Source organism: Alternaria viburni (assembly GCF_023758015.1).
Source record: "Alternaria viburni strain BMP 2772 chromosome Unknown scaffold_11, whole genome shotgun sequence".
Taxonomy (NCBI): domain Eukaryota; kingdom Fungi; phylum Ascomycota; class Dothideomycetes; order Pleosporales; family Pleosporaceae; genus Alternaria; species Alternaria viburni.
The window spans coordinates 1-19836 of record NW_026055780.1 but is presented as its reverse complement, the minus strand read 5'-3'; the positions used below and the strand labels follow the sequence as shown (position 1 = coordinate 19836).

The 19836-nt window shown below is 52.0% G+C and overlaps 6 protein-coding genes across 6 annotated transcripts; 4 read left to right on the top strand and 2 right to left on the bottom strand.

Annotated features, from left to right (window-relative positions):
- Positions 1–6283: 6283 nt before the first annotated feature.
- Positions 6284–6942, bottom strand: GPX1 (glutathione peroxidase gpx1; the record flags this gene model as incomplete). The annotated part of the gene is made up of 3 exons (XM_049354532.1): positions 6284–6481; positions 6562–6827; positions 6900–6942. The coding sequence occupies 3 exons, from the start codon at positions 6940–6942 to the stop codon at positions 6284–6286; spliced, it is 507 nt and encodes a 168-aa protein (XP_049210655.1).
- Positions 6943–8196: 1254 nt separating this feature from the next.
- J4E79_005653 (uncharacterized protein) lies at positions 8197–9996 on the bottom strand (the record flags this gene model as incomplete). Its single annotated transcript, XM_049354531.1, has 2 exons — positions 8197–9781; positions 9926–9996. 2 exons carry the CDS (start codon positions 9994–9996, stop codon positions 8197–8199), a joined length of 1656 nt encoding a protein of 551 aa, XP_049210654.1.
- Positions 9997–13895: 3899 nt separating this feature from the next.
- J4E79_005652 (uncharacterized protein) lies at positions 13896–14337 on the top strand (the record flags this gene model as incomplete). Its single annotated transcript, XM_049354530.1, has 3 exons — positions 13896–14051; positions 14118–14248; positions 14301–14337. 3 exons carry the CDS (start codon positions 13896–13898, stop codon positions 14335–14337), a joined length of 324 nt encoding a protein of 107 aa, XP_049210653.1.
- Positions 14338–14857: 520 nt separating this feature from the next.
- Positions 14858–15808, top strand: J4E79_005651 (uncharacterized protein; the record flags this gene model as incomplete). The annotated part of the gene is made up of 2 exons (XM_049354529.1): positions 14858–15004; positions 15056–15808. 2 exons carry the CDS (start codon positions 14858–14860, stop codon positions 15806–15808), a joined length of 900 nt encoding a protein of 299 aa, XP_049210652.1.
- Positions 15809–16224: 416 nt separating this feature from the next.
- Positions 16225–17099, top strand: J4E79_005650 (uncharacterized protein; the record flags this gene model as incomplete). The annotated part of the gene is made up of 2 exons (XM_049354528.1): positions 16225–16261; positions 16348–17099. The coding sequence occupies 2 exons, from the start codon at positions 16225–16227 to the stop codon at positions 17097–17099; spliced, it is 789 nt and encodes a 262-aa protein (XP_049210651.1).
- Positions 17100–18131: 1032 nt separating this feature from the next.
- Positions 18132–19418, top strand: J4E79_005649 (uncharacterized protein; the record flags this gene model as incomplete). The annotated part of the gene is made up of 1 exon (XM_049354527.1): positions 18132–19418. The coding sequence occupies one exon, from the start codon at positions 18132–18134 to the stop codon at positions 19416–19418; it is 1287 nt and encodes a 428-aa protein (XP_049210650.1).
- Between the last annotated feature and the right edge of the window lie 418 nt (positions 19419–19836).

Sequence of the window (19836 nt, the reverse complement as noted above, 5' to 3'; positions counted from 1 at the left end):
TGTTTCGGGCTACATCTTCCATCGTCTTCTCGGCCATGAGGTTGCTTCCGCGCCCATGAAGATCCAGATTCCCCGCAAGTTCAGTGTTCCAGGTCTTCCTGAATTGAACGCCAGTCAAATCAACGCTGTCAAGAGTGTGCTTCAAAAGCCACTCAGCTTGATCCAAGGTCCTCCTGGTACTGGAAAGACTGTCACTTCAGCCACCATCATCTACCATCTCTGCAAGATCAGCGGTAGCCAGGTCCTGGTTTGCGCACCTTCCAACGTCGCTGTTGACCAGCTGTGCGAACGTATTCATCTTACTGGGCTGAAGACTGTCCGTGTCACCGCTAAGTCCAGGGAGGATGTCGAATCTCCTGTCGGCTTCCTCTCCCTCCACGAGCAAGTCCGCATGAACGACACCAACGTTGAGCTCAACAAGTTGAACCAGTTGAAGAGCGATGTTGGTGAACTCTCAAGTCAAGATGAGAAGAAGTTCAAGCAGCTTACCCGTGCAGCTGAACGCGAGATTCTGAACGCAGCTGATGTCATCTGCTGCACTTGTGTTGGTGCCGGTGATCCGCGCCTCTCCAAGATGAAGTTCCGCACTGTCCTTATCGACGAATCGACACAGTCAGCCGAGCCAGAGTGCATGATTCCCCTGGTCCTTGGATGTAAGCAGGTCGTACTTGTTGGTGATCACCAGCAACTTGGGCCTGTCATCATGAACAAGAAGGCCGCGACAGCTGGTCTCAATCAGTCTCTCTTCGAGCGTCTCGTCATTCTGGGTTGCTCTCCAATCCGCCTTCAGGTTCAGTACCGTATGCATCCTTGTCTGTCTGAGTTCCCTTCGAACATGTTCTACGAAGGTTCTCTCCAGAACGGTGTCACAATGCAGGAGCGCATCCGTCGCGATGTCGACTTCCCCTGGCCCGTTGTCGACAGCCCCATGATGTTCTGGTCCAACCTCGGGGCCGAAGAAATCTCAGCTTCTGGAACATCCTACCTCAACCGCACCGAGGCTCAGAACGTCGAGAAGATTGTCACCCGCTTCTTCAAGGCCGGTGTACAGCCTGGCGACATCGGTATCATCACTCCATACGAAGGTCAACGTAGTTATGTTGTCAGCTCCATGCAGGCAACAGGCAGCTTTAAGAAGGAAAACTACAAGGAAGTTGAAGTTGCCTCCGTCGACGCATTCCAGGGTCGTGAAAAGGACTTCATCATCTTATCTTGTGTCCGTTCCAACGACCACCAGGGTATTGGTTTCTTGAGCGATCCTCGTCGTCTTAACGTCGCCTTGACCCGAGCCAAGTACGGTCTCGTCATTCTGGGTAACCCCAAGGTCTTGTCGAAGCATCCGCTATGGCACTACCTCCTTCTCCACTTCAAGGAGCGCAACTGTCTTGTTGAGGGTCCTTTGACCAACTTGCAGGTTTCCCTTCTGCAATTCAGCCGCCCAAAGCAGACCTACCGTGGACCTCAGCGCTACCAGATGGCCTACCAGCACGCTAATGCTATGACATCTGGTCGCCAGGCTGGCTTCAACGGGAATAAGCCTCGCCAGGAGTACAACGACAACGGCTCGATTGTCGGCTACATCCCGGACGATGTCTCTTCAGTCCACTCTTCTGCCCTTGGTGGTGTTGGTGTTCCCTCCAACTACCCTCCCATGTTCTCCAACTTCCAGGAGTCGTGGCCTCTTCCTGGTCGTCCCAACGGCAAGGGTAAGAACGGAGCACCTGCAAGTGTTGCTGGTGAGTCGGTTGCCGCTAGCGAGCTTACCGATACTCGCAGCGATGCACCGGGCGGTATCAGCCTATCTGGCCTGAGCTTGAACGACTACAACAAGCCGACTTCTCTCAGCCAGTCTGACCGTCTCAACCGCTACGTGGAGACCACCCGTCAGGGTCCGAACGTTGGTACTGGGTTCGGTGCTGGTCGCGGTCTACGCAATGGACTTGGTGGCTTTGAGGATGACGATGCTCGTAGCGTTTCCACGGCTTTCGCCAGCCAGATAGGCACTGGCAACAACGGATACGACTGATCTCCTGTCTTCTGATACCGTAGGGATCATTCCTACTGGTTACGTACCACGTTTTGGCTGCGAGCCTCTCTTCCACCCAACGGGGCAAGATGCTTCACAGGGGGTCGTCCGACCCACAGTGCGCTCCGTCGGCAGGACCAGAGAAGGCGACTGCCAGTGCGTTAGCACAGATATCGATATTGGATCCAGTCCGTACTGCAGCTCAACTTGGCACCATCCTTCAGGCGCCGCACTGCATGCGTCCGTGCCAACATGCGGTCGCACGCCGAAGTGTGTGACAGCGTGACATTGCACTTCAACATCGGACTTGCAAAGGTGTGAAGAAGATACAAGGCAGGATGGGGACATCAGCTGTAGTGAGATTGACATATAGGCTATCTCCAGGAGATAGCATTCGATTCTACACACTCTCTTGTGCCGAACAGGCTTATTACAGTTGAGAAAGAAAAGGGAGAAAACCATACTACAGTCGTTGCTAGAGAAATATAACACCTTTGCTTTACTATGATCGCATGTCTGGACCTGATCCTGTCACACAACCCGTACGTCAAGATCTGTTGTCACGTATATACCGATGATGATGATGATGATCACCACCACTCCTCGCCACGGTCTTCTCACGCGTCCCGCACTTCGCTCAACGCCGCCCATGATGGGGCTTAATGGGGTTTTTGTTGGCTATAAAGCTCAACACAACCCCCAGCGCCCATGAACTCGAGGAAGGCCATTTTCGTTAGAAAAGCTCTCGAGTGAGTGATAGTAATGAGAAGGCCAGATTCCCAGTCTTTATGTAGACTTCATTTGGCGCTAAGCTCATTGCGCGGGTGTTAATCTGCTACTCATGGTCAACTGCTTGAGTGCTTTTGGAAAAGAGATGGTATTGCGATGGATTAGGGCAAGGAGCTCTCGAGCCATGCTGGAGTTGGATGCGCTTTTTGGTACAACGAGAGAGGAGAGCGAAGAGCACATGATTGGTGGATTCCGTCCTTTTGGTAAAATGCGAGGGACAGTAGATAAAGAAGAATAGAGGGGTGCTCTGGGTGGAAAGGTTATATAGTACCCCGACCCACTCGAAGTCGATCGTATTCGATGCTCACGTACATCTTTGAACGCATTTTGAAAGGGTAGAAAAACGGCATATGAAAAAGACGACCCGGACAAGCTATGAAAACGTCTAGCCTGACCTATGGTAGCACTTTTGATGTTTTGACCAAAGGAAAGAGCGCAGAAGACATCCGAGTTTGAGGAATATCTTTGAAGCTACTCCACATTGTTCGAGGAACTTACTGCACACGAATCATGCAGCGAAAAAATGCTGCTTTTGATGTAGCCTGCAAGCCGAGAAGGAGACATGCGCGGAATCCGAAATGCATTTTGGTGGTTTTCTGGCACGGTAAAGTCTGTGTGAGAGTTACTCGAAAACTTCCATAGGACAGGCATAATCCAGTTTAGTCTCCCAAACAAGTAGACATTACTGCAGAAAAGCGCACTCGAGCCATCGCTTGTGAGGATGGCATTTTTGGTCAATGTTTCGAGAGATTGTTGAAGTAAGGAACAAAGATAACAGGAGGAAGAGCGCATGTATTTATACACTCTCGAGGGCGAGAAATACATCATAGCAATGCATCTGTATTTTGTGTAGTCACAGAGACACATGCTGTGTTCTTGCGGATGTTTTTGTCGAACCCGAAAGCCACGCAAGACATGCAATGTGTTGAGATGGTTTTTGCAGAGACAAAGCGCTGGGAAGGACCGCAGCCCGCACATGTTGATCTGTTACAGCATTTTTGGAAATATTCGTAGCAGATATGAGTTGAGAAGATAGGGACGGCGAATTAAGATGCTTTTTTATTGCCATGCAGCGGAGGAGAACATACCTAGGTATCGCCGTGGTAGTTGGCCTTTCCAACTCATTCATCTTTGGTATAGTACATTTCATGTGCTCCAGAACAGCTTTCATCCACCGTGACTCTCTGTATTTTAGTAGATAAGCACTTTCCTAATCGGGTAATTTGTGGAAAGGTGTAGATCGCGGGCGTCTGCATAGTTACCACCGCGCCCCCGGCTCACCTGGGCAGTAATCGTAACAATAGACCAGCCCGCCACACATGTGTTCTGAGCCTTTGGTTTTCAGTTTTCCTCCCAAAAGCAATGACGTTATATCACAGAAACCGGGCAAGACGTGAAGGTAAATGTAGAAGCTGGCGTTGATTTGGGCGGCTGATTTTCGCGCAGTCGTGGTGGTCCTCGGTGGACACATGATAGGTACTGAAGGTATGCGCTTTGGCTGCCAGTGCACCCGCTTCATGGGGACTCCGCATCCTGATTTTTTCTCAGAGAATGCCCATGATATAATCTTTCATAGTACTGTTTTGGAAGTCTCGGCGATTTTGACATTGGCATCCTGGAAGGAATGGACGAGGCTTCTTTCTCGTTGCATGCGGAAGTCCAAAGTGAGTTTTGGAGAGACCAACGCAACGACAACTCCATCACACCTCTCAGGTGTTTTTTTTTGGTAATACGATAACAGAAGTGCAGTGGAATAGAAGAGAAGAAGGTCTGCGGGAAGTCGCACATCTTTTATAGTGAGCGGGATGCAGACAAAGACACATGAACACGTTTGCGATTTCTTTCTGGTATAGGAGGGTAGCGAAGTGCCAAAGATCTTGCTTCCATGAGCAGTGGTTTACGTTGTTTCGTAACAGCATTGCTATCCAGAACGCGGATTTTTGGACTGAGTAGAATGTACGCTCTTGCTAAGTGTAGGACCGAGGAAAAACTCATGAAAGAGTCTGGGCGCGACTTTTTGAGATAACCGAAGTCATAGATAGGAAAGTGTTCTATTTTGATAAGACAGAGAGTCGCCAGTCTGATCATGCATGCGATGCGTATCATGTTTTGGTGTTCTCTCGCGCGAGCGGAGGGTGCTCACACTCATGATATGTACAGTGTGAACATTTTCGATGATGAACTTTTGAAAAAGTGTCGGGGTTGTAGAAGAAGGAACGAGGGTGTGGAAGACATCATTTATACACCATCTAGCTCCTCGGATCACGATCCAATACAAACAATACCTAGGTAAGCTATATAACCATCGGTTTACAAAGCAACTCGGCCACAGTTCGCATGCAGCACAGCGGTAGTGCGCTATGAGGTGGACTTGGCCCATCACCATTTGTCTGGGTCCCACCAGGCGCCTGGGCCACCAGCTGTAGCATTACCGATTTCGCGCGGATCGCTGAAATATTGGCAATGGGAAAAAGATCGCGTGATGAGCGCCTGCAGAAAGTCCGTGGCCATTGCAGAAGTACATACTAGTATTGATACTAGAACATAGAAGAAGAAATAAAGGTATAGAAGACACTATTTAAATATTATGCAGCTCCCTAGGCTACGACCAAACATAAACGACTAGTAGTCTAGTTTGCGCAGATGAGTGCATCGGAAAGGAGGAAGGACAGCGAGGACATCAGATCAATGTCTGTACTTTTGGATCTCACATGTATGATGATATCATGGTTTTGTTTTGGAAAGTGCCGTCCGCTGGCACTCTACTCATAAGATTGCAGAATCACGGTTTTGGGAATCTTCGAAGGCATACATGCAGACGAGACCGAGGCGACACATGTCTTGTGACCTGTTATTTTTTTTTTGGTAACGGCTTCTTTGCCATAGACGCAGACATGTCGTCTTGAGCCGCGAATTTTGGTGCAGTGATCAAGGGACACCAGAGGAACGAGCCCACATAATTCCTCAGGTAATTGTTTTTGGTAAAACGATTTTGGGTGGAAAGGCATGATGGAAGGAGTGAGGAGGCCCAGCGCCGAGGTTTTATACCTGCATCTGAGACCCGCTAGCGAAGTCTGGAGAGCAGAGATGTGAATCACATGCGCTTGTTGACGTGTACTTTGGAAGACTGAAGGGCAACTTGTGTAGCGGGGTCTCTGGGGTTTATCATGGCCTTGTAAGACGCGCTTTTTGTAATTTGCCGGCGCTCAATATTCCCTTTCCGATGACCCGACGAGGGCGCAAGAAGTGCACTCGGTGTACACTTCAGCCCTATGTATAATCAGCAGATCGTCAACAGACATCACCATGGTATCTGCCTGACCGCATTCACACACCGCCACTCCATTCAGTATGCCATCAATTCCATTCAATGCAAGTGGTATCAATACTCCATCATATATCCTTCAGCCCCAGCCTCAAGCCTTCCCCTCCTTGTATGTGCCGCGCCATCACACTCACACCCGTCGCTTATTTACCAGCCAACTCCTTCTCGATATCCGCCTTAAGATCCTCAGGCTTCTTAGTGCTCGCCCACCTGCCCTTGACCTTTCCATCCTTGCCAACAAGGAACTTCTCAAAGTTCCACTTGACACGCTTGAGGCCCATGAGGCCAGGCTTCTCGTTCTTGAGCCATTCGAAGGCGGGGTCTGCGGAGGAGCCGTTGACCTATGCGCCACAGAAAGAAAGTAATTAGCGTGTGTTCGTTTGTATCGCATAAGACGTGGTTTCGTTCGTTGGTTGCTTACATCAATCTTGCCTAGCACGGGGAAGCTAACGCCATAGTTCAACTGGCAAAACTCCTGGATCTCGTCGTTGGAGCCTGGGTCCTGGCCTCCGAACTGATTGCACGGGAAGCCGATGATTTCAAAGTCGTTGGGGTGTTTGGCCTTGACGTCTTTGTAGAGCTTCTCGAGGCCCTCGAATTGGGGGGTGAAGCCGCATTTCGAGGCTGTGTTTACGACGAGGACGACTTTGCCGTTGAGCTTGGAAAGGTCGTAGGGGGTGCCCTTTTCTGCGGGGGGTTGTTAGTCGCTGTTGCGTAGAGAGATGGGGGAGAGGGAGAGGAAAGAGAGGTGTGACGTACTGTCCTTGGGCTTGAAGTCGAAGAAGCTCGTTGCGGATGCCATGGTTGTGTAGTGTGCTGTTCGTCCTGGTACTTCTTTCTTTACGTAGACAGTCTTCTTCTCGAGAACAGGTGTATAGGAGCGTGTAGAAGTCGTATAAGCACAAGGTGCAAAAGTGGTAGTAAGGCTTCGGAGCTTTAAGTCGTGTCGCAAAACAGGTCTGAAGTTCGTCGCGATACGCGGGGCTGTGCGGCTTGTCGCCCCTCCCAATCGAATCATGGCATGTGATCGTAATCGTAATCCTAATAATCCTACGCACACGCGGAACTCCGTTGACCGTGTTTTGCTTACTCGAAGATTCGGTCTAGCCAGGCACGACTGTTTGACTGGCGGTTTAGGCTTACGCAATAAGACCCTGATGGAGACCCGATCTTTGGCTCTGGCCATCGGGCCTGACAGGTCAGACACAACCTCGGCTTGTCCCACCCACTGTACTACGGACGAAAATGCACCTGGCGGTGGGGCGCCGTTCACGACTTCGGTGATTGCTTGCTACATTTGGGACTTCACGCGATCGGCTTCTTTAGATGAATAGAAGGTATTTGGAAGCACGAGGGGCTGCCGAAATGTGCCGGAGTTTGGGAGGGCGCCCACCAGGTAGCAGCTGAGGCACCCTCTATTGCCATCAACGACACCAAAGGTCACACATGCGCATGAAGAGTGATTTAGGTAAAACAACAACAGTATAAATAGCAAAACTACGTACAAAAGCAAGAACTATCTCTCCTCCAGCCACCAACGTCCGCGCGGCGGGTAATGATGGCTATACAAGACCGACCTCTTCTCCATGGTCATCCTTCCGAGTACTGACAACTAGCCAAAGAAATACAACTGTACTAATTACACTCCTCCGTTAACATTAGATCAATCTGATACATCAACCAACTCATGCCATGCATAGTGCAATGAGTAGACCTCAGTCCTTCTCCCCCTCAGCGGGGTTGCTATCGCTCTAAGAGCTGACTAGCTATCCTTTGGCATCCGAGTCCACGGCTGGGACATGTCCTTGGCTCTGTATCCTGGGTTTTCTCCGGAGATTTGTGGCCATCCAGGGCAAGTGGCATCCATCCGAGACTTGTGGGAAGTCATGGTCCTTCATCCGCGAGGCATGCGGGAATCCATCCGGCTTTCGGAGAACGCAGAAAATCAAACGCGATGTGTATGCATTGAAAAAACAAGGGTAGGGGTCCGGCTTTGTGATGACAAACCTGCTGGCGGTTGTCTCTGCAGACGGAGTCTACCAGACGTGTGCTTCATTCAGCCGCCGAAGACATCTCGGTACTGAGTGCAGATGTCGTGAAGGCCAACGACCTCCTTCGTCAACTGGATGTCGTCGCCGAGCTCGTTGGGGGCACTGAGATTGGTCAGAACATCAATGATGTGCTGCTTCTTGCTCAAGAACTCCTTGGTGAGGGCCTCGCGACGCTGCTGGCGTTGTTGCTCGGCAGTGAGCTTGACAACCTTAACGCGCTTCTCACCAGTCTCCTCAGCCGACGCCTTGCGCTTGCGAGACGCCGACTTGCGAGGAGCGTGCCCTTGGACAGGCGGAGATGGCTCAGTAGTGGGCCCATCGTATTGGTGCACTCTCTTCATGTGGTCGAAGAGGTTGTAGCGACGAGGGAAGCCGTGACCTGGCACAGCGCGCTCACAGTCGCGGAAGTGGCAAAGGTGCGGCCTCGCGCCGTGACCGTGCATACCGTGCGCCTCACGTTCGTGACGGAGGAGGCATGCAGTAGAGGAGAACTGCACACCGACGCAGGTCTTCTTGTTGCAGCGGAAAGGCTTGAGGTGAGAGTCAACGTACTTGCTGTTGTAGGTGTCAGTGCATGTTGGGTTGTGTGAGAACGATACATACTCGTAGTTGCACTTCAAAGCGGTGGGCTTGTGGGTACATCCGGCCTTGCCCTCCTCAGGGCAGTGGTACTTTCCATCCTTGTCTGGTGTCTGCTGGTAGAGAGGGTGGCTGCGGGCGACCTTGGTGCGCTCTTCTTCGAGCTTGGTCTCAGCTGCCTCAGACTGGGAGAGGCTGTCCTCGTTGTCTTCCACTGAGTGGGCGACAGATGCGGGCTTGGTGTCCTCGAGAACGTTGACTGTCTGAGGGAAGTGAACACTGGCGGTGCTGGTCGGGGTGCCGACGAAAGCGCCGAAGCCAGCGTCTTGTGCTGAAGCTCGCCGTGACTCCTCTTGGAGAGAGTATGACGATGAGTTGCGTAGGGTGGCGGGACGCTCTGAGGCATCGTAGGAGGCGCTGTGCCATCGCTGAGGCGAGTTGAACATGGTGTCGTTTGTCGGCCATGATGTGAAGGTGAAAGGGTTGTTCTGGAAGGTGGTCTCGGATGTAGCCCACTGTGGAGAGTCGGCGATGGTGGAAGGTGCGAAGCGAGGCATGTTCGCTGGCGAGTAGTGTGTGTAGTCCTGAGCTGTAGAGTAATTAGCATATGTGAGGGGTCCCTCTGTGGCATTCCATGATCCGGATGTGGCTGGTTGCATGTGGCTCATGTCCAGGGTCTCCGGGAATGTGCTGTAGTTCTCCGAGCTCATTGTCGGCGAGTAGATGTCGCTGCCAACAAACTGGCTGCTGATCCGGCTATCCTGGTGGTGTAGCTCCGGCTTCTGGGCTCCGCGCCGGCTGGCGCCGCTCTGGCTCTGGTATGCGCTGTCCATGCTGCACTCCGAAGCAGTATCCTTGATTTCAAAGAATTCTGCTGTGTGCATGTCCTGGAAGTCTGAAGAGAAAGGAAAGTCCGGTGCGGAAACGACCGGGGCTGGGATTTCCTTCCTCCACTCAGTGATGTTTGAGATGTAGAAAGCACTCTCCGGTGGTGAGTCGAAGAAAGAGTCGCTGGACACCAAAGTTAGTATCCAAACGCGCAAACCTAACATGTTCGTGAAGATGTACAAAGGAAAACGCCATGTTAGTATGTCCGAGGATGCCTATAGAAGAGTCAGTCAACGCAGCGCAGAGGCGTCAGGGGTTAGCACGCACCTTAGGAAGCCAGTAAGATTGGGGTTGTTTGCGAGGTAGCGACCTGATTCCTGGGGAGGTAGGGACGACATTGTGGGTAAGCTGAAACGTCCACGAGTCCTTTGGCGAGAAGTTGGTGATCCAGTGTATAATCCAGTCAGATCCAGTAACGTCCAATGAGACCAGGAAAGATGAAAGCGGAGCAAATCATCCAGAACATCTTATGCTCCTTCAACAACAGTCAAGTTAGTTTCGGATCAATAGGTCGATGTGGATAGGCTGAAGCTTCAGCCTACAGTACGTACTTCGTATCTCCAAATGTTTCCAAATCAGTCCATGACCATGGTGGTCCTCGTTAGCGTCCAGTGGAAAACGGTGGCAGGGTCCATGAGAAGTCCATGTGGCTTGAGGTGCTGAAGGCAGGTCCATGATGGCTTCATCCTTGTGGGCTCCATAGGTGTGGATTGCGTACATTGATACTACCAGTCGTGTCGCTGAGCGCAGTCGAACATAACATGAATGAACGACGTTGCTGAGAGTTGCCTACGTTGTCCTGGGGGCGGTGCAGGTTTGCATACCGTTGTTGTTGGTCATCTTCCAGATAGTGCGTCGTAGTGCATGTGACTAGCGCGAGGATCCACTCGTGACTGTTGACCGCCGATTCAAGAGCTCTGCATGATAGCTTTGAAGTCGGGGCAGCGAGGCCTCGTGATTGTCGTGTCTACAAACACTGCAAGGGCAGTGCGCTACGTCTCTCGAATCCAAGGCTGTCCTGGGAAGCATCCGGCATTGGGTTACTGAAGAAAAGTGGCCAAGTGGAGATCCTGTACCAGGGCGGCACATCCAGTGGAAGGTATCCTGTGGCATCCTTTGGGCATCCATGCGGGCTGTAATGGCGGCAAACAAAAACAAACAGTAGGAAAGAAATACATGAGTCTAGCAACACAGGATGTCGTAGTCAAAGGTAAGAAACGCGTAAAGCAGAACATGAGTTGGGGGGAAACCGTTGGGCAGTAAGTACCTGGATAGGGCTCCGTCTGGGCTCCGAATTGTCATCCTGAGCAAGGGCTCTTGTTTGAGAGTGTCGTCTTTGATGGTCGTTGCTAGCAAATGATGCCAGAAAAATCGCTCGAATGTGCTGGTTTGCAGAGGCGATTGCTGATGTCGTGTGTAGGTAGGTGTGTGGTGTTGAGTTGAGAAGAGAGGGAGGAAACGAGCGGGACAATAACGTGTGGGAGGGCGTGCGTGCTGACCGGTTGGTGGCTTAGTTCGAGTGCCAACGCATAGGAGACAGCCCCACAAGCATATCCCACGAGTAAAATCTTGTTGCGGTGCTTCGGCGGTACAAAAACCAATGGGCCAAAATCCTTCGGCGGTCGGGCTGGGAAGGCGGCTTTCTTATCAATTTGTGTCAAACGCTAACGTCACAGAGACGGCGCTCGGTTCTCCAGTTATCCTGCACGTCTCGCGACTTACATTGGAAGGACAGCGTTCCGAGTCGGCGAAATATCGATGTCGCTCATGGGTACGAATTGTGGGAATCTAAACTGAATTGTTGCCGGGGGATTGCCGGGCTTGCATAGTGGGAAGCGATCGCCGCTGCCAACCACCAACCGCGAGGCCGGATGGCGGCTCGATAACGCCGCCAAACCTGCAAAATCAGGGCCTGTTGCACCGGAGGTACACAAGATCGTTGTGATTCTCGTGTAGTCCCGCGATCAACATGAATAAACTTTACCCCGGGGATAATCCTCTCAAATCATGGCAACAATGCAAATGGAGAGGCTGAGCGTTGCGCACCTCCCGGCGAACGCGCAATGGCAATAGCGTTTGATTGATAACATGTGGTGTATGGGACAACGGTGTCCCTCCCTCCCTTCAGCCGGCTCACCCGCAACGTTCCGCACTGACTGTCCCCTTGAAATCTTATTTATTCATAGGAGAAGGAGATGCGCGCGCGCACACATGCGGCGATGGGAGTTGCTTCTGAATCGGACTTCTGAATCGGATCTGACATCGCTTCACGACAGACATGGCGGCACCTGCATACATCACAGTGATACAATCCCACTGAGATTGCCTTATCAAGCGTGCGCTGTGGCACAGGCATCGTCGGCGGCTGCTTGGAGAAACCACGCACAGCATTTAGCCTTGAGACGTTACCAGGCGACACATCGCTTACCCGGTGACGGTTGTCTGGCAGGCGCCTCAGGTTGTGGCCTACTTGGTGGCGCATGCTCACTGCGATGCGGGAATACTGCAAAGTCTATTCATTGTTAGAAAGTGTTCGACCAGAAGGTAGACGTGAATAATTGTGGGTTTTTTGTGTCAGATAGGAGCGAAAGACATTGCTGATTTCGTTCCTCACTGTCCGAAGACTAAGATGAACTATGCTTTGAAAATTGTGGTATCATCAGGAAAGGGGGAGGTGAACGAGCGAATGTAACATACCTTTGGTACCTAGGTACATGGTGGCGTCCTCGTGGACCTGTCAGTTGTCAGGGTCCTCGGCCGGCGACGGCAAGGCGGACGTCGAGGCAAGGCAGTGCAGTCGATGACACGCACTGAGTTTGCGCCATGTGTGAGTGTATGTGTGTGCGGCTGCATTGAAAAGGAGAGTGTTGTGCGACAAAACTCGGACAGCTTGGATACGAGGGAGATTTTCTCTCATCGGCCCGGCTCTTCTGTGGCCGAGAGATCTGCATCAGTACCTGCCAATCTTCACCTGTAAGAACCAGTCTGATACCCAACGGCGGGGAGCCTCAAACTCTAAAGACACGGCTCAGGACGCGTGTCGCTTCTACCTCGGTTTCTTTGACTCAAGATGCGCCGGTCGCCATCGGTGTCGCGAAAAGATTGGTGGATGCCTGCATCGGAGAGGCGAGTGACCTTGGTAGGTGAGGAGAAGTTCTGCAGTGCAAGAGCGGAAGACATTTTCTTCCAGCTTCGCTTATCTAATCGGGTAACGCGTCGTGTTTAGTCAGCCATCGAGTAAGCCATTGACGTCATACACGTGACTCTGCCCGGGCGAGGTTTGTTCGCGTCTGCCCGTTGACCGTGAACTGGACGATTTACAGGGTCCGTGGAACGCAACACAAAGCAAGGTGAGTAGTTCGAGCAACGTCCTCTGATGACATCAACAGCGTTCGCAGAAAAAGAAACAACGATGACCTGGTCGATACGGTACTCCGGAGTATGCACAAGATGTCAAGGTACCACCTGGCGATAAGGGTTTGGCAGCTTCAGCGCTCTGCAGCTGAACGGAGTTAGCCGTCTGGTCGAGCTGGTCGAGCTCGATGTGAAGCAGGGCAACGCGCGTGGCTGCTTTAGGTCTTGTTCTCAAACACACCGTCCACCACGCCGTCATGGTTCCAGTTTACCCCGGGATCAAGCAGTGATCGGGACAAGACCGATCTACTTCCAAAGGCTAGCGCGATCGATATACTATGAATGGTACTAGCACGTGACTCAGCCCCCCAAGGGTCCGCCGACAATCCAACCGGTTCTGGAATCTCCCAGACTATCTTCGAGACCACGACTGTCAGCCTGGATCGAAGTCACGTTGTGGAGGACATGATAGCGGGGGTTCATGCCAGGCATCCCCGAGCCGTACATGACGCGTATGAATCATCAAGACCTGATTCGCTGGATAAGGACCCTTTGCTCTGATCAGTGAGCTCGTAAGCAGGTTGGCGTTCAGCAACTGCCCTTTCCATGTCATTGTTACAGAAATCAGGGTCCAAGCTGCACGTTTGGAATGCGGGGGAAGTTCAGCATCGTCTGATTGGTACGATCAGATATCGTCTGCGTAATGGTCAGGCCACGAGCGATCGTACCTTTGAAGACATTCAGCTGAACAACGGCTATATGAAGCTGCTGCTGTCCGTTGAGAAGACGGTATCACAGCTCAAACATACAGTCAGCCTCTATCAACAAGTCCAACCAAGTCCAACCTTCTCAAATACCCCTATCAGTCCAACTCCACCACACAATGCCTTCCCCATTCCAGCAGAAGTACTCTTCCCAGAACCACAAGGTCTTTGGAGACAACACCACCCCAGCCATGCCCGAAGCACCCAAGCAAGAGGCCGACCGTCGTTCTTCAGAGTCTTCAGTTGGCTCTTCATACTACGATGGCCGTCGCAGGGTAAGTTCATCCTATTTGAGCCTAACTTGGGTTTTTTTTATATCAACAGCTGCTGACATCTCTCAGTCTTCCGCAGCTCAGCGATTTGGCAACCTAGAGGCCCTCAAGCGTCGTCAAGACGAAGAGAGTATGGCTCGCAGGCAGTCATTCCACGACGCATACGGAAAGCCAGGTTTCCTTGGAACCCTCTGGAACAAGTACGTCATGCCTCTTTTCCCTGAACCATGACACCTTGCTAACAATTTGTAGCTTCACTCGTGGCCCCATTACTCCTTCTCAGAAGTAGTTTGATTAGCATTCTGTTGTTTCTTTGAGTGTATCCATTCAGCATGTTATAGCGATGACTGGAGTTTGATGAAAGCATGCAATGCCGCATTTGCGCAAAAACAGCGTAGCGATGGAATTGGTCAGTTTTTAGACGACCACATGACTTGTACTATACCAAGAGGATGTATCATATTATGAACAATTGTTCTCATGAGACTTGTACCAGATGTTGTGATGTTGTCTTAGCAAAAGCTTAGGCTTGTGTGGGGGTGACCCACCATGTCACGATTGGTGTTCGCGTCGGTGACGTCGGAGAGAACACGTAAATTCACATGAACAACACCTTTCGCCAACTACGCGCTGCCTAAGCCCAAACCATCCTGACAAAACAAGAACTTCGAGAAAATACAAGCTGAACACACACGTCTTGACCTAAGAAACAGCGTGCACCAGTTCCTACCCCGCCAGCGTCACCTCTTCATCACTCTTGCCTGCTTTCAATCGCATCCACCTAGAAGCGCACCACCACAACCGTTACGATGACTACAAGAACTCGCTCTCCGGGCTTCGGCGACACCACGAGCATCAATCTAAATCGCTTGTTGTCCAGATTAGACCGTTTAGTACTGGTCGACCCGTCACCGCAGTTGCGAAAGTCCACCTACGAGCGCGCACGTGTGAGCGCGGTAAGCTTCACACAGTTATACATTCTATTGCATACACTGATGGTATCATAGAACATTGAACATGCCCGCACCCTACTCCTCAGCCTCGAACACTCTGCCTCTACGATACCCTCCAAGTCGAAGAAAGCCGAACTACAGAACGACCTGCAACAGAAACGCGAACTCATAAAGCAACTCAACCAACGGATATACGAGCTTAATCAGCTAGACGACACGGAGTCAGAAGGGTCGGTAGACTCTGATGAAGAAGACGCGGATCAGTTTCCCTCGTATGCACCGAGAGTAAAGACGGAAGCCGGGCGCGATGTTTCGACATCTACAGAAGGCAATGAAGCATTTCAGAATGCAGCACAAGGCATCGCGTCAGAGCTGCGCCGAAGAGGCAAGCCGGAGGCGAACGCAGCAGGGACTCAATCAGCATCCGGCAACTCTTTGTTTCCGTCCAAATCTACCTCAAGCACAGCCGACCCTTCGCTTGCGAAAACAGAAGCGCTCCTCTCCCACGAACGCAACGAACAAGAAGAGCTCACGACGGACTTGCTCGATATGGCGAGGCAACTGAAAGAGCAGTCAATACACTTTGGGAACACGCTCGAAGGGGACAAAGGCGTAGTGGATCGCGCACTTGCAGGGCTGGATAAGAACACGTTGAACATGGATGCTGCCAGCAGGAGAATGGGTGCCCTGCGGAGGATGACTGAAGGCAAGGGTTGGTGGGACAGGATCAAGCTGTATGGCATGATCGCTGGGCTATGGGTGATCGCCTTCCTGATCGTCTTCGTTGGGCCGAAGATTCGTTTCTAGGGCGACTCTCGATCCTGCCCATCCATGTCGCAGCCATCAGCCTTGAACAGTCGTATACGCATTGCAGGGGTTAGAATTGTTGGCGGAATCACAGCGCAAGCTCTGCTCGACTGCGAGCATCACGAACAGCATCGTACGATTATTATACCCACCCAATTCACTTCATGTTCATATCGGTCTACACGCAGTACAGCGCATTGTTACCGTCGCAGTGGTTCAATCTTGGGTACTCCACGATGGGGCTGCCCGATCTTCACGGCTGAGCCACGTCAAATCTGGACCCTGCGCATCTGCATGTACCCGCTTAGCGGCTCCGAGCTTCATCTTAATGTGTGCTGTCGCTCGACAACAACATAACACGGCACCACCCACCCTTCTCACGCGATTTTTATTGTTATAATTGGTGTCGCGACAAGATGGCCGCCATGGAAATGCACTCATTGGGCGCGCGCTGTACGTACTCGAAGCCTGACACGCCCTGACGGACAATCACTACCGCTCACAACCTACAATGCGCATTGCCTGACAAACATCTCCAGCACTCAACCACGCGTCCGCCGATACCGAAGCCGAGTACGACCGTCTCCGCGACCTTGCGCGCCAAGAAGCCGCAAAACGCTCCTCCTGCTTCGACAAAGCCCACCAAGCCTACGAATCCGGCGATGGAGCGCGCGCCCACGAGCTTTCCGAAGAAGGCAAAGCCCACGCCGCGAAGATGGACCAATACAACCGTCAGGCGCGCGACTACATTTTCCGGGAAAACAACGCCGAGGGCAGAGTCGCAGGCGATACCATTGACCTCCACGGCTTGTTCGTAGAAGAGGCCGAGGATGTCCTGGAAGAGAGGATTAGGGTTGCGAGACAGAGAGGTGAAGGCCATCTACATGTCATTGTGGGCAAGGGAAACCACAGCAGGAACCATGTCCAGAAGATCAAGCCGAGGGTCGAGCAGGTGTGCCGCGAATTGGGATTGCAGTACCGCACTGAGGAGAACGAGGGTAGGATCTTTGTGAATCTGCAGGGTGGTGATGTGCATGAGATGCCGCCGCCTCCTCAGGCTCCGAGTTATGGAGGGTACCCTGGACAACATGGTGGACAGCACGGTGGTCAACATGGCGGCCAGCAACATGGCGGACAGCAACATGGAGGTCACCAGCAGCATGGTGGTCAACAACACGGTGGCCAGCAACATCACGGACAGCAGCAGGGTCAAAATGATGAGATTGAGCAGATGGCCAAGAAGGGCTTGTCCAGGTTGCTCAAGAAGCTTGGGTGCTGTACGGTTATGTAAGGCTGTCGTTGATCTACTCTTGTGTAGGCTGTAGGGGGTGATATGGAGGGTTTGAGGGGCCTTCAGAACACGTTTGATACCCGCGGATCGTATGATGGGATGAGTTTGGATAGGGACGATTTGGATGTATATAGATGGTATATGTTTGGATATACCAAAACGATAAGAGTATATGAAGTCCTGCTCAAATGTCGCGTTTCCTTGTTCATTGCTTATCACTTCTCATCTCACCAGCTGAACCTCTTTCGTATGAGAAAGAGATCCACCATGTAGACACAAAAGCCGTGCGGACTTCTCGAAGGAAACAGAAAGACACAGTAGCATCATCAGGAACAGATGATGGCATGGAACAACTGACATGAATTGATAGCAATCCATTTCAAAGTAAGAAAGTAACGGCGCAATCGAACGCACCGAGGAATCATCGAGAGAAACTCAGCTCATATGGCCCGAGGAACGTCATTACGCAAGCCCCACATGACATCGTCTTTCGCTTGGACACCAGAAGTGCTCCCGAAGATGATGAGAGCATGCTCACCGCAACCTGTATAATGCTCAATCAAGCCGAGACGTGCATCGTATACTTTGCACAATGGAGTCGGTTGCAACGATCTGACATCACGCTGCGCCCTGCCGATAAGGCTGGTACGACGGAGGCGTTCCCTTGCTTCCGAAGACGCATGTAACGACGTTTGTGCAAGACTTTGTGTAATGAGTGACGTCTTGTGGGCTGTAGAGACGGATTCAGGATGTGAGATACATGGTGTTCACAAGGCTTCATATGCATCTCATCTGAACAGAGAAAATGGCGAGGATGTGTAGTGGTACAGCGATGTCATCTTGTCCTGTCTTATTTCCCGTTCTCTGAATGCAACAGAAGCTTCGATAGATTAGTCTGGTGTAACGAACCTTCGATGAAAGTCGCGAATGACGTTCACGGAGCCACGGCCCGTTCCTCCACTTTCCATGCGCCTCCTACGCTGAGCACCCTAACAATCCACACCTAAACAACCAACACATAAAGTACACAGCATGATGACACAGACGCAACCGCCAGCCATCCCGTCGCCTCCGCCAGACCTCAGCGCCAAACTCCCCAAGCTTATCCCCCGCAAACGCGCCCCCACATCGCGAGAACCGCCGTCTGCCCCTCCCCCACCGACGCCCTCGTTACCCGCGCCGCCGAATCTAGAGACACATACGTACACGCGACCCTCAAGGCGCATATTGAGCCCAGAGGATCACCAGCTATTTCTCAAGAGCAAGACATGCACGCTAGTCGAAGCGTTCGTGTTCGGCATCGCCGACTCGGTACGCGACCGCAGCATCTCGAGCGTCAAAGATGAAGAAGTCACAGACACAGTCAAGACAGTCGTGCAGATACTAGCGGAGGCAGAAAAGGTGCTAGACAGGTGTCCACCAGAAGACACAGGCTCGCGCTTCGGCAACCCAGTCTTCCGCACCTTCCTCGATGAAGTAGAGACGGTGTTACCACTATGGCACGAGAAGCTCGGGTTGAGCGACAAGGCGCAGGTCAACGAGATAGCGACGTACCTCCACAACTCCTTTGGAAACAAACGAAGAATAGACTATGGATCCGGCCACGAACTCAACTTCTTTCTCTGGCTGCTCTGTCTAAATCGCATCGGCATACTCCCCGACACTACCTTCCCCGCGCTCGCGCTCGTCGTCCTCCCCGCATACCTCCGCCTCATGCGCCGCGTCCAGGAATCATACTACCTCGAGCCAGCCGGTTCACATGGTGTCTGGGGGCTGGACGACTACCAGTTCCTTCCGTTCTTGTTCGGCGCAGCGCAATTGCTTCATCACCCTTACATCACACCGAAGAGCATACACAACGCGTTGGTACTGGAAGAGGAGAGCAAGGAATTTCTCTACCTCGACCAAATATCCTTCGTCAACTCCGTCAAGAACGTCGAGGGTCTGCGCTGGCATTCACCCATGCTGGACGACATATCCTCCGCGAAGTCATGGGCGAAGATAGAATCCGGGATGCGGAAAATGTTCCGCAAGGAGATTCTGGAGAAGCTACCCGTTATGCAACATTTCTTGTTTGGTAGTTTGGTGCCGCCTGTTGAGGGCATGAGCACGGAAGAGGAGGCGGGTGTGGAGAAGGAGGAAGAGGAAGAAGAGGGTGGGGAGGTCAAGGTATTTGATGATGAAACGGGGAAGAGACATGTACATGCGAGTGCGGGTTGGGGTGATTGCTGTGGTATTCGCGTACCGGCTGCGGTTGGCGCGGAGGGGGAGGCGAGGAAAGGTGGTGCGAGGGGGTTGAGGAGGGTACCTTTTGATTAAGACTTTAAAAAGACCATGAAGAATGCAGATGGGTATTTTTAGAAGAAAAAGAAAAAAAGACTCCATTAAGAAACTATAAATCCGAGAAGAAGAAATGGGTATAAGACTCCATTGCTGGTGTCGGATATACCTAGGTAGACTAACAATCAACAAATCCACACCTCCAACCCAAACCAAAGCTACCATCCAAGACTCCCCCAACAATCCCACCCCCACCATCCACCATCCCAACCCCATCACTCTATCCTATTATTCCACCCGACTAACCGTCGCACCCCTCCTCCTCCTCGTCCCCGCCTCTAAATTCAACAACGCAAACCTCTCCAACAGCACCGCCCTCTGCACCACCGTCTCCTCATCTTCCTCCTCCTCCTCCTCCTCCTCCTCCTCCTCCTCCTCCTCACCCCCATCCCCCACC